General features: G+C 32.1%; 2 protein-coding genes across 3 annotated transcripts; both read left to right on the top strand.

Moving 5' to 3' along the window:
• Positions 1-478: 478 nt before the first annotated feature.
• LOC121769708 (protein MAK16 homolog) lies at positions 479-3080 on the top strand. 2 transcript variants are annotated; one of them, XM_042166447.1, is made up of 9 exons: positions 479-660; positions 790-855; positions 977-1095; positions 1190-1287; positions 1798-1885; positions 1979-2119; positions 2196-2295; positions 2449-2609; positions 2688-3080. In XM_042166447.1, exons 1-9 carry the CDS (start codon positions 609-611, stop codon positions 2730-2732), a joined length of 870 nt encoding a protein of 289 aa, XP_042022381.1. In that variant the 5' UTR covers positions 479-608; the 3' UTR covers positions 2733-3080. The 2 variants fall into 2 exon arrangements, with proteins under 2 accessions (XP_042022381.1, XP_042022380.1); XM_042166446.1 differs by having other exon boundaries at positions 480-660; positions 746-855.
• Positions 3081-10394: 7314 nt separating this feature from the next.
• Positions 10395-11732, top strand: LOC121770892 (ethylene-responsive transcription factor ESR2-like). The gene has a single exon (XM_042167674.1). The coding sequence runs from the start codon at positions 10550-10552 to the stop codon at positions 11570-11572; it is 1023 nt and encodes a 340-aa protein (XP_042023608.1). The 5' UTR covers positions 10395-10549; the 3' UTR covers positions 11573-11732.
• The last annotated feature ends 2349 nt before the right edge of the window (positions 11733-14081 follow it).

The following is a 14081-nucleotide window of genomic DNA, read 5'->3' as shown; positions in this document are numbered from 1 at the left end:
AAAAAATCTGTCCTAAAGGAATTACCTGGATGTTAGTAGTATTTAGTTTTGAAACGATAATGTAGGTGATATCTAATTATGGCAAACACATCAAGACGTCTTTCTACTAATAAATCTTTTTTCTAAAATTTTTGTTTAATTAAATCCTTGTACTAATATATTTTATTTCATTAGATCATTTTATAAATTTTGTTTAATTAGATCCTTATACTAATCCATTTTGATTTAAGAGGTTCTTTATTTAATCTTTATTTAATGAATTATAATAAAACAAAAAATTATAAAAGAATTTAATAAAATAAAATTGGTACAACATTCTAAGAAAATAAAAATTTGTAAAAGAATCTAATGAAATAAAAATATTCCACCAGATGTATTTTTCAACGATAATTGTAAAAAACACAACTGACACGACGTATTTAAAACTGCTATTCTTATAAATGTACTATTATATATGGCTTCATGTAGCATAAATTGTGTTTTTGTATTTAATGAAATAGTTTATGGGTCCCTAAACCCTAATTTCTCCCCCAATCTTAAGCCTCCGCTCTCTAGCATCTTCAGAGATTGATCGGCGCGTTCAATTTAGCGGTAAAAAATGCAGCACGATGAAGTCATCTGGCAAGTTATCAGGCACAAACACTGCAGTTTCATGGCGAAGTAAGTTTGAAGGGTTGCTTGCTTGTTTTGTGGCGGTTTTTGTTTCGAAGATTTAATTTTGTTGGTTTTGTGGCGAAATGTATAGAATTGAAACTGGGATTTTCTGCCGGAATCCTTACAACGTGACAGGGATATGCAATCGGAGCTCATGCCCTCTTGCCAACAGTCGATACGCTACTATTCGGGATCATGACGGTATCTTTTTACTTCGATTCATGCTTTAAATGTATAAATTTGACTGCTTTAGTTGCTAATTAATTTATATGTAGCTGAATAGTTTGGAATTTTAGTGTTTTTCTTCCTTTTCTTTCTGTAGGAGTGTTGTATTTGTATATGAAGACAATAGAGAGGGCACATATGCCGAATAAATTGTGGGAAAGAGTTAAAATGCCGAGAAATTATGCAAAAGCCCTTGAGATTATTGACAAGCACATGGTAATCGTTTATGTCGTTGCTATTACTGTTTTTGCTGCAGTCGGATTGTTTCTGTAAGTTTTGAGCTTTGTTGGCCTGCTGTTTAATATGACAGATGTATTGGCCGAAGTTGTTGGTACACAAAACAAAGCAGAGATTAACTAAGATGACACAGATGCGGATACGCATGAGAAAACTAGCTTTGAAAACAAGGTTCATCCATCATTTCTTCATCTTTGCACTTGCAACATGTTTATCTTATTGATTGTAACGTAGTATTATCTGGTGTTTCTTGTTGCCTACTTTTGTGTCGCGCTTTTGTTCAGAGCCATTTCCTTTATCTCACTTTATTGTAATGAATATCATTTGGACTTAAATAGGAGACATATATTCCTGTTTCCTAACCCACTCAAGGCATGAAATATATTAAAACAGATCAAAGTCATGAGATCAAGCAAAGTAGCTTTTTTGACTTAGAGTGAATTGATGGAATTGACAATAAGCAAATCACAGTTCATCCATCGAAAGAGTTCATATTATTCTTCACTAATCAATATGAACTGGGACAGTGAATTATCTAAGTTCTCAAAGAAAGTGGTTATAATGTTATTATTTATGCATGTTGCAGGTTCCTTTTGGGCAATGCTTTATCTAAATTTTGTTTCTATAAGTATCAATATATGGTAGCCTATCGCATGCTTTTGATTCTCTTTCTTTGTGTAGAGAGAAAATTATGACAGTGCCAACAAAACAAAAGAAAAGGGAAGCTCGACGTGAGGAGAAGGCTGAGAAGGCAGCACTTTTGGAAAAAGTACGTCAGTTCTTGCTTCTGTTTAACCTGCAAGTTGGTCATTTAAGCACTTGATTGTGTATTGCTGGGACTGACATTCACATTAATTTTCAGAGTATTGAAAAGGAGTTGCTTGAGCGCCTAAAGAAAGGAGTCTATAGTGATATCTATAACTACCCTGTTGATAAATACAATGAAATCCTTGATAAGGAAGAAGTTGGAAAAGCTACTGTTAGTGAAGATGAAGAGGAGGAGGTTATGAATCGACAATTTTGCTCCAGGTCCATTGTTTGATTTGTTGCTCACATTGCCCATGTGATCGGTATTGCAGGAACCAGTTATAGAATATGTTGAGGGATATGAGGAACTAGAAGAGGAGGATGATATGGAAGATTTTGGTGGTCTTGCTATCAGAGAAGATTATGATAATGGTAAGACTTTTGCAATTTCTCTCTACACAGTTCTATTAACATACACCATAATAGCTCTTCTGCCGGGGTTCAAATTGGGAGAGAGACCCCTGCTGCTTTCGTCTTCAATATATGTGGCAATTTTAGCTGTTTCTCAAAAAACATCTATTGCAGATAATTTGAATGATGACGATGCCGATAATGACGACGATGATGACAATGAAGAAAAAAGTGCATCTGTTGCTTATAAGAGAGAGAGGAAGAGTTCTGCAAGAAAGCTGGCGAAAGAAGAACAAGCGGCCAAATCTAAGAAGAAAATCAAAGTCCAAGTTGAGGTAAACTCTACTGCTGCATTTCTCTCTCTTCACATAACTACTTTAGAGATGGATATTCACATATTATTGATGTGCTAGGTTGAGCACGAAGACGCAGTTGAAAGGCAAAGAGCTGTGTATTGAGGTCTTCCTCCCTTTCATGTTCATGTACGAAATCAGATTACCAATTCGAGGAAGTTCACTGAAGCTTTATGGTATTAGCTTTGGGCCACACCCCATATTGGAATAGGAGACTGCTCAAGATCACCGTTACCGTGATGTAGTATTCCTCTCCAAGTGTGCTAAATCCCATGATCTTTGACCCCTTTCGATGGGATCGATTGTGGACTTCACCAGTTTTGCTGCTGCTGTTGCTTCCCTCCCCAGAATTTTGTGATTTATATTGGTCATTACCAAATTTTGGAATGTTCTAAAGGATATTCTCTGACTTGTACTGATCATTATTTTATTGAATGTGGTCTTTTTTATGCATACCGTGCCTGCACCCGTAGAAAACAAAAGTTATTCATGTAATGTGTTCAAATTCATACTATTAAATAGATAATTAACAATATTGTTTAAATATTTGTTGGAAAATTAATGGAGTTAGAGTAGTATTTTCCTGTATAAAGTTGCATTAATTTTCTTTAATAAATTTCTGAAAAATGATGTTCGTTTCTTGAACAATTACTAACATGCAACTGGGCCAATTAAATAAAGCCCTTTAAAAAAGTGTTTAGGCTTCGGCCCAACCGAAAACAGCTCATTTTCTTTCTTTCATTACTGAGCAATTAGGGAAATTAGGAAAGGTCACTGAAGTTCGGCCAAAATAGCATTTTATGAATATTTCGTATTTTTATTATTTTTTCTATATATTATTAGCCAAATATATATTATTACCCTTATAAATCTTTATTGATTAACCAATTAAAAGTTTGCCTCTCAACTAAGATCATGGCTGCACCCGGTCAGATATATTGAGGCAACAAAGGTGTTGCCTATAACAGATGGCAACATCTCTCATTATACATAATCATTAATCTTGACCATCAATTTCTTAGTTAAATTTATTAAACTAATGATGGAATAGATGAATTTTTGTGAAGAAGGTAGATGAGTGTAAACTCTACAATGGGAAAGTTGAGAAGCTTTTATAGTTTCTAGAAAGAAATTATTTAGTTATTACTAGTATGGTCCCACACAAAATTAAATATGAACATGTATGGGCATGTACTACTCTAGGAGGAAAAGTTAAATTAGGATTAGAGTTAATCTTTACCCTATGTTATGATATATCTGCATCTTGTTTGTGTAAGGAAATGCACTTACATTTGACTATCAATTAGTTAGTTAACGAAAATATTTTAATTAAAATTTATAAACCTTACAAATTATCCAAGTAACTGTTGAGGTATATTGAATGATTCTGACAAATTATTTACTAAAATTTCAACATCGTTTATACATTTCATTTTACGTATAGGAGAAATAAACGGAGAAAAAATGAAAATCTCTGCGCATAGTTTTTAATTCAAGTTCACCTTTTCAAGAACAACCATAGACCCAATTATTACACATACATGCATTACAGCATCATTAAATGTCTGTCTGTTTTACTTATCATTTTTTAAGCCAAACACATATGAAGTTACAGTTACTGCGTGTCTGCGCAGAAAAAGTTTAAAACACAAAATTATTCAAGAAAGTCAAATATTTACATGGGCTGCCTTGAATAAAAAGTATACGCTCAAATTAAAGAAAGCGTTTTGTTTTGTTTTGTTTGGTTTTCGACAAAATTTACGAAAGTGGATTTTGATGAACTGAGTTTAAAAAATAGATAAAATAAAATAGACTATTAAAGACTCCAAAAAGGACTATGAATCATTTAAATTGGGACAGAAAATGTAATACAGTAAATTAAAGTTTTGTTATAAGTTCGATTACCTAGTTTTGAAGGTGGATAGATATACTACTAGTTTTGAGGTGTTAATGAAAATTATAAGTCGCGTTCTTCTTTTAATTTCTTTTGTGTGTGGAATAACTTTGAGATGAAATCAGAATAATGAAAAGTAAGATGATAATTATTTATTTATTTATTTAAAGATTAGCCAATATTATTTTTGTGTATCAAATCTAAACATCCACTAAAAGTAATCTACTTCAGGGACAAGTATGATAAATTGAACAAATTTGTGCATAATTAATCTTACAATATATCAAACACATACTATATAACCCATGATTCAAAGTAAACATCGACTTTACTGACAATTTAGGGTTTCGTTTTCAATAGCTAGCATGATTTGTGTGTGAAAATCATGACTGTTACATTTCCTATTAATATGACCATTAATTAGTCATAAATTATAGAATTGACATTGGTTTGCATCAAAATGGGATAAATGTCTAGTTATGGATTGTGAATTATGCATGTCAAAAATCAGAAGCCCAAAGCCTGAAATTCCACCATTTTAGGAATTGCATGTTTGTGAAATCAAAAGGATCGCATGCGCCCCCAAAATCATTATATTTTCCAATGAAAGAGAAGCAAAAACTGACAAACACAGCAAAATATAATCAATGGAGAAATTAAATTGCATGCATTTTGAGGTTTCAATAATGATTGTTTTTATCAGACAACAGAGGTTACAAGAACGAATATCCCTTTACAAAAAATTAGTGTACTTAATTAATTGCCACTTTTTATTCGCCTACATCGCAAGGTTTTGTCAAGTTTGATTAGATTTAATCATATATCTATTCAAGAAGGCTAGCTTGTAAATAATTGTGCATATTCCTCAACAATATACTGGTTTAAGTATAGTATATTACTAATATTTAATTTATTGTTTAGATTGATGTATTAATTTATTCTTATTTAAATGCGCTTTCCTAGAGTATCTCTACCCAATAATATTTGTATATATTTTTTACTCATCATTTGTATAATGTATTATTACACCTATGAATAACAGGCCGTTGCTTTACCAAAAATTTTATCACTCATATTAAACAAGCCATAAATTCATAGTATTTCAAACAAGATCTTTCGTGCCAACTCTAAATATTAATTGCTTTTAGACCTTGCTGTTATTTAATGAATAAATTAATTTTATATGGTGGTTCCGTCTAGATAATTTTTTAGTAGTTACAGCAATTTACATGATTTATTAGACTCGAAAAATATTGTAAATATAGAAAAATTGGCAAAGTAATTAGTCAAAAGAAAATGTCAAAATTCTATAAACAGGAGAAGAAAGTGCTGGAATATATGCATTAATTACACGTACTGTAATATCCCACGTTGTTGTTAAAATCTGGTTGGCATTTACTCTCTCTCTAGCCATATTTATATTTATTTTTTATGTTTCTATTTAAAATTATACCATATTAATATATGTTGGTTGTATGAAATATTATTGCCATCCATGCACAAACACGTGAAATTAAACATGAATATCGTAGGAAAGCTATTTATCTATGAATGCAATTTTATTATGTGAGATATGGGCCAATGCAATATCAATAATTCTCTGAAGAAAGCTACGATGCACAAATAATTAATTAATGCTCGGGCAATTTATTCCATCCTTTTTTAATCTCAGAGTTCAATAATGTATTTCCCAATTTATTGGCTTTAAATTGCCACGACAGCCAACATTTTTATAGAATAACAGGGAACTATAGCACCAATCAGATGAATAGAAACAAATAGAAAAAATTAAAATAAAAATCAATTTCCATGAAACAACACTGCTCCAATCAGAAACCAGCAACTTAATTAATTATATCCCAGTATTATGGAAAGTCTTGTATTTAAAAAAACATTATATATAATTATTGAAATACTTAGAGGACTTTGAGATATCATATACTCAGTATCCAACAATTTCAACGTTTAAATCTCTCTCATATTTCCTTTCGTAATTATATACTATTTGAATAGTAAGTTATAATAATTTGGTCCAGAAAATAAATATATTAAAATGTACCAGCTGCCATAGTAAACTTGACATAGCTGGAAAGTTGAGATTTACAAGTAGTATTGTTAAATTGCTTACATTATAATCGCACGTGCAGACAAATAATTCAACTTCATAATTCATTTTCCTATACTATTTCTCAGACCATAACTATTGATAATTAATGTTCAATAATTTTCTATTATATTGCCCGAAATTTAGTGTATGAGATCGACCATCAATTTTTCCCCTTGTTACCCAAACATTTCAAATATCATATGCATATGTTTTTATAATGAAAAATCTAATATTATCAACAATATCTCAAATGCCTATATACTTATAGAACAAAGTCATTTTAATTATTGAAAAAAAAATTAAATATTTGGGGGAGACAAATAGTTTTTTTTTTGTTATATATACGTCATTGATGTATATATATTGCAAGTGTACGTATAAATTGTCTACCGAAAAGAAAAAAGAAAAAAGAAGATGAACGACGAAATAATGATTGACTAACCACTCATTTAAATTTGAACCGGAATACGAAAAAAAGTTTATGCTGTTAATCAATATTCGACCCAATTGGAAATCCATTAAGCAACATATTTGACATATTTCACCATACAATTAACTAACATGATTTAGGACCTAGATACATAATTTGAATAAATCATACTTAAAGTTAGGGTTGCTTAATCGGTTCTCCGGTTCTCGTTTAACCGGAACCGACCGGTTAATTGAGGAACCGGAACCGGAATATTCGGTACCGGTTCCTAATTTTTTGATATAACCGGTTCCGGTTCTAATCGGTACCGACCGGTTCCTAACCGGGAACCAGATTAAATTTTAATTTAATTTTTAATTTTTAATTTATGTTTTATAATTTCATATTAATATAACTTAATATACTATTACCTATTATTCAAGTTTCTTAATCCTATTTTATAATTTAGGTATTGACTTATCGAATATTTTTAGGTGTTGGACTTGTTTAGGTATTTAATTGTTTAAATTTTTAGTAGATGGATGATGAATATTGTTGCTTTGTTAGTTTTTACTATTTGGCTTATGTTTATTCGTACTTTTAGATATTAAGTTCATGAATTTTTATATTTTTAGATATTGGATTATTAATTTTTTTGGGTATAGAATTATATAAATTTTCATTCGAGTAATATTTTGAATTAAAATTAGATGACAAACCGGTTCTTCGGTTCTAAGCCAGAACCGGCCGGTTCTAACCGATCGGTTCCGAACCGGAACCGGTCGATACTGGTTCTGGTTCCGATTCTTGAATTTAGAAAATTTTGTAACCGGTCCGGTTCTAACCGGAACGGCCGAATAAGCACCCCTACTTGAAGTACTTATACAAAATCAATTATATCGACGCTCAATTCGATTGCTTGGTTATCAAAATTGGTATGTTCCCCCCATTAATTTAACAAATGTGGAAGTGATGGGAATTAGATTGTTATTACATCATTTATTAACTAATTAAAGACTTAGGACCATTAGAATTAAGAGTGGTTAAGTATGCTTGCCATTAGCTCGGACCTTCTACATCTAGTTATAATTAACTTAACTAGCTAGGTTGGATACCAGTCGGTAGACTTGATTTTAAAATTTTGTTTTCTGTTTATAATATTTACCTATGTATATTTATTTCAATATGCATCGTGAGTATATAATATTGTCATTTGATATGTGTGATATATGAATTAACAATGTTGATGAGTACGTATTATATTAGCAAAGATTATGTGCACACGGACCTATTATATTTATTTAAATATGCATTGTGAGTATATAATATTGTCATTTGATACGTATGATATATGAATTAACAATGTCGATGAGTACTATTATATTAGCAAATATTATGTGCACACGGACCTAGGAAATAAAACTTGTAGGGTTAGACACAATTAAAGTGGACTGGCATCGGAAATTAGAAACAATGCGTCAATCATTGTTAGCAATGGATAACAAATGTAGAACGAAAGTGAACCCCAATACTGGAGGATGAGAAGAAGCTGGCGCATGTGCGTATCCCAATAATGATTTAATTTTAATAAATAAATTATTTAATCTAATTTTACTTTCAACACTTAAACTTACTGAGAGACGATGTCCGTTAGTGAATTACCAGTGGTCACCAATATGTTGGCTAATCATAAATTTATATTTCAAAATTAAAATATAAAAATTGCATTTACCGATTGTCCTAGTGATCAGGAATTATCAGTAAGGTGAACAATGATTTTCACATGTCGTTTTCGTGCCAAATTATGTCATGATCTGTTGGCGAATCACCAAGATTTAGTCCGTTGGTGATTGTTGGAGAAGATCGCACCATATCAGGAGGAAGATATGTGCAAATTATCTTGTTACCATCTTTAGGAGATATGCAATATTTATAATTATGTTAATTAGGTTTACCTTGTAGAGCAATCCCTACTCCTATATATTGGTACTCCATGTACAATGTAAAGATGAGAAAATAAATACAGAACCTAATTACCGATCCTTATATCAGTGATCCATCGGTCACACTCGGATCAATTCCATGACCTTTGGTTAAAGATGGATGAATTCCTACCACTCAACCACACCCCTTAAATTAATTATAGAATTTGTAAGTATCACTTATATCGAAAAATATAATGAAATATAGATATATGAGAATTTTGAAATTACATACCTCACCACACCTCTATTTGCAACGTGTATAATATGGTATTGTTAATATACGAGTGACTAATAGTTGGTTTGAGGCAATGAAAAAACATATACTTACCTAATTTTTATCAAAGCTTATCACGAATAGACTATATCTCTAATACCCCGGCGAAGTTTATCATAACTATCTATATGTATGTAACAGTAATATGCATGCATTAGTGATTAATTACTATATAATGTATCTTAAGTTAGGCACGGGATCCAATCATTTATCCAAACATATTTATTTCATATTCTACCTATTAGAAATATATGTTCCTGCAGTCAGGCTGTCCATATAATTAAAGTATATTAGTAATATTGAAACTCTATAAATCATTTTAATTCGTAAATTTTTGCAAACGTGAGGCTCCCCTTGCAATTGAATAATTACGAAATAGAATTAATCAGTCCATTTTTATCTTTAATATATATTTATAAAACGATCAATGAGTCATGAGAGCTAAGAATGTATTAAAAAGATGTAAATTTACTTAATTGATCTTTTCAATAAGTCAAATATAGAACCTATGGCATAGATAGGTGTTTCACTAGTTGTAAGGTTTAACATTATTACCTCTTAACCCACACCTAGACATTGATTTACCTCAAATGTTATTTGATTGAATAAAAATAATGATTAGTTTTATTGCATAATTTTTCTATCTTTCTAGGGTTTGAACACGTTTTCAGTAAACTCAGGAAAATAGGCTACTCCGTATATAGTTTTTTTTAATTAAATATATATACTTATTTGAAGAGAAACAATATATATGAAATAATTATATATGTTTGGGTAAAGGATTGGATTCGATCCTCACCGCAAATAAATTAAGGGGATGTTTTGAATTTAACGTGAATTATCAATGTTCACATAAAAATATATTTTCACTTATCTTTCCCCTGCACAATGCACATATACGATCATACGTATATAATTGACAAACACTAAACTCCTACGGTCCTACCTTGAGATGTAGATACTATTGACACATCGAATTTGTACTTAAAGCATGTACTTATCAAAGATAAAATAAATATTTTTGAATACCTATACATTTCAGCTCCTACTCAATTTCATAAGTATTTTATTAATAATTTATACATTAAAAATGCGTGTCCTTACCATTACACTACTAACCACGCCTTCTCATCAATGCCCTTCTCCTTATAAAACATCTACTAATCTACCTCACTTCTCAATCATTTCACAACCCTAAAATTTTACTCACATTTCTTCCAAACAAAACACACACACACACACACACACACACAATGGAAGAGGCTTTGAGAAGGCTCAACGCCGCCCCAACCACCAAGCCAGCGGCGGCGGCGCCAAAGCGGTGCTCGGCCGCCAAGCGTCCACACAAGGACGCCGCCGCCCCCGGGGGAGGCGGCACCAACCTGCGGTACCGCGGGGTCCGGCGGCGGCCCTGGGGGCGGTACGCGGCGGAGATCCGGGACCCGCAATCGAAGGAGCGGCGGTGGCTGGGCACGTTCGACACGGCCGAGGAGGCGGCCTGCGCGTACGACTGCGCCGCACGCGCCATGCGCGGCGTGAAGGCACGCACCAACTTCGTGTACCCGGCGTCCCCCTCTCACCTCCACCCGGCCTCCGAGAATCTCCTCCCTTCCTTCACCTACGGGAAGCTATCTCAGCCGCCCATCCTCTCCTCCTCCTCACGCCAATTCATCTCTCCCACGCAGTTCGCCAACTCTAATTTCGATTTCACCAGAAATTCCCTAAATTCTCACCGATTTCTCCTTCGCGATTACATCACCTCATCAACTGCTAAATATCTGGACACCAATTCCAATTTCACTCTGAGCTCCGATTTTTTGAGAAATTCCTCCAATTTCACCGGATCTTCTTCCTCCTCCCTATGCGCCACCGCTACCTCCGCCACCGTAGTCTCCGAAACCGCCTTCGCCGCCGCGCCGCTCAGCTTAGAAAACATCGAGAACAAAAACGGCGAAGCTCTGTGGAATGAGAATAATTGCATGGATTTTTTCCCAACTGAGAGGTCTGATTCCGGCCTGTTGCATGAAGTTCTCAACGGATTTCTCCCAAATTCAACGAAAAACGTAATTAAGGAGGATGAATTTGCTATTCCGGCGGAGGCGAGAGAGGGGGAATATTTAGGGTTTTCCGGTGAGTTTGGGAAATTGAACAATTGTTTTGGATTTGTTGAGAGTGAATTTGAGGGGTCGATTAATCAAACAAATGGGATTTTATCAGAGATTTTCAACTATCAAGAGAGTGGGAATCTGCATGAAGCTAACATGCAGAATGCATGAACTCAACCACCTGAAATTGTTCTTCAATTTCATGGAATATTATTGTCAAATTCTGTGTATTTAATTTCTTGTTTATGGACTATAAACTAGTCTTTTCATCTTCTGTCAAATGTAAGAGTTTAATTTATTTGGTTGATTATAAGTCCACATTTTAAAGTTATTTCTGGTTTTTGTTTCCCGTATGCATTGATGATTTATCTGGTTTTACTTTTTAGGGACATGTAACTTTAATTTGGGATGAAGATCATAAGTCACTTATTTCGGAAGAGAAGGTTTAAAGTTAAAATCACGAAGACACGAAATCTTAGATCTAATTTCACAATTAATTAATTAATAATCCGAAACCAGAACACAATTGGAAATTAAAAATAGCTATAGCCTATAGGGTTTGAATGTTGCATTTGGAAAACTATACTAAAGCTAAGCCGACATTGAATATCTCGTAATTACTAGAATTTTTTATAAAAATTTAAAAATCTCCCGATTAAATTTGTTTTTGTCAAAAGTCTAGAATTTTAATCAAAGATTTTCAAACAGGTTGGTGTATCTCCAAACGAAAAACATGTGACTATTGAGGGGTGTATATATATTTGTGTCTTATGGTTGACGGGTTAATTAATATCATCAATCTGATTGTACCTAAATTTAGGGTTAATAATTTTTTACATGAAACAATAGCATGGTATTGATATCTACTATAAAGTAAATATGTAGTGTTAATTCTTATCGTATTCTTATTTTTATCTATCAATATGATAATTTCATATTTGGTTCGTGTCGTGATTTTATCGGATTCGTGTAATATGTTATCATTAATATTGTTGTTTTTTTTAACATATTATTTTATTGATTAGTTTACTAGTTATGATTTATTTGAGTGTTAGTCTTTAAAATTAGAGAAATTGAAATATGTATGTTTATCGCGTCATTATAAGGTTATGTCAACGCAAATTAAATTGTGTTGCTTTCATGTTAGTCGTATTTGTATGGTGTGCAAATATATTTCACTACAAAAAATTTGAAGACGGTGGCCAATACCTCGGTAATTATCAACGGATTACCAATGAAAAATAGTTTTATCGACGGAATATTCCCGTAGTTCATAGCTAAAAAAAATTCGTCGGTGAAATTGGAATTAATGACAGAAAATTCCGATGATAAATTTGTTGTTTTGTGTAGGGTTTATGATATTTCTTTTGGGCATAAGATATATAAAAGTTGTGTTTGATGATTAAGTAGAAAAAGAGAATAAAGTAGGAGCGAGAATACATATATATTTTTGCTATAAAAAATTACTCAAATAGTTTGGGATAGTTCAAAAGTGAATACGATTAAATTAATTTGGGACGGAGGTAGTATAATTTTGTTGGTGTCTAACCTCAAAATATTATTTCATTTCTAAATTAATTTGGGACGGATGATTTCTACGTTAATAATTTAACCGAAAAAAAAGCCCTTGTTAGCAATCTTTCAATCGCTAGGATTATTCGCATCCTGGGTAGAATATTTATTTGATCAGCAAGGATATAGGAATAATGTATTTCTATATATAGTAATAAATAAACGAGTAGTGTATACTTCTATTTAGTAAGTTGTGGAGTAGTATTATTTTCATTTGTGACGTGGACTCAATCATAGAGGAGCCAAACGCGGTCTTGTAAAGTTTAAGCAGTAGAAATTTAAAAGTGTTTTAATGTAAATCGTGTGCGGCTGCTTTTATGAGAAAACCAACTTATTGAAACAACATAATCTTGAAGATGGACAATAATTTTTTTATGCCACTTTATGATCGAAATAGTTTTTAATCTGCAACAATACATCTATTCATTTGTCTTTGTAGTATTGATGATTCACACGAGCTGTTGTTAATGTGTGGCGAACATATAACCCCTCTATCCATCTGTTATTAGGAGTCCTGATTGAGTCCATCACGATAATACTCTGTACAAAGGAAAATTGATTAAAAAAATAGTGAAATTTGAGTCTCAATTTTGTACTAACTATATTTTATATAAAATGTGAGTGAAATGTGTATCCTTACTTACCATATAATAAAGGTAAATCAGAACTTCTAATTGCAGACGGATCGAAATAGCAAACCAAGATTCTAATCGCGAACGAAGAGAGTACATAAGAATAAGAATCTCCCTCAACTATGCATGAATCAATGAGCCTATGTACAATATCATGCTAGAATATTCATAATTATATATATATATATATATATATATATATATATATATATATATATATATATATATCCTATATATATATATATATGATTGTTAATAGTTAATATATCTCACATTCTATCAGTTCATTATATTCATATCTTATTATATAAAAGTATATATATAATTTACAATCCACTAACTTTTATAATTAACTTGTCTTGCGCTTCTAAAACTCCTATAGAGTAAAATTGAGAAATTTAGTTCTCAACGAAGAGATAATTATTTATACGTACTCTTTCCAAATCTATACGATTTAATTATTATTTATGTACTAT

Source organism: Salvia splendens, chromosome 16, assembly GCF_004379255.2.
Source record: "Salvia splendens isolate huo1 chromosome 16, SspV2, whole genome shotgun sequence".
NCBI classification, from domain to species: domain Eukaryota; kingdom Viridiplantae; phylum Streptophyta; class Magnoliopsida; order Lamiales; family Lamiaceae; genus Salvia; species Salvia splendens.
Note: the sequence above shows the minus strand (reverse complement) of the source record. Positions and strands in the feature narration are given on the sequence as shown.

Coding starts and splice junctions, on each gene's coding strand:
- LOC121769708 (XM_042166446.1), top strand. CDS start 599: ATGCAGCACGATGAAGTCATCTGGCAAGTTATCAGGCACAAACACTGC. Junction 661..745: donor CACTGCAGTTTCATGGCGAA/GTAAGTTTGAAG, acceptor CGAAATGTATAG/AATTGAAACTGGGATTTTCT. Junction 1,096..1,189: donor AGATTATTGACAAGCACATG/GTAATCGTTTAT, acceptor TTAATATGACAG/ATGTATTGGCCGAAGTTGTT.
- LOC121770892 (XM_042167674.1), top strand. CDS start 10,550: ATGGAAGAGGCTTTGAGAAGGCTCAACGCCGCCCCAACCACCAAGCCA.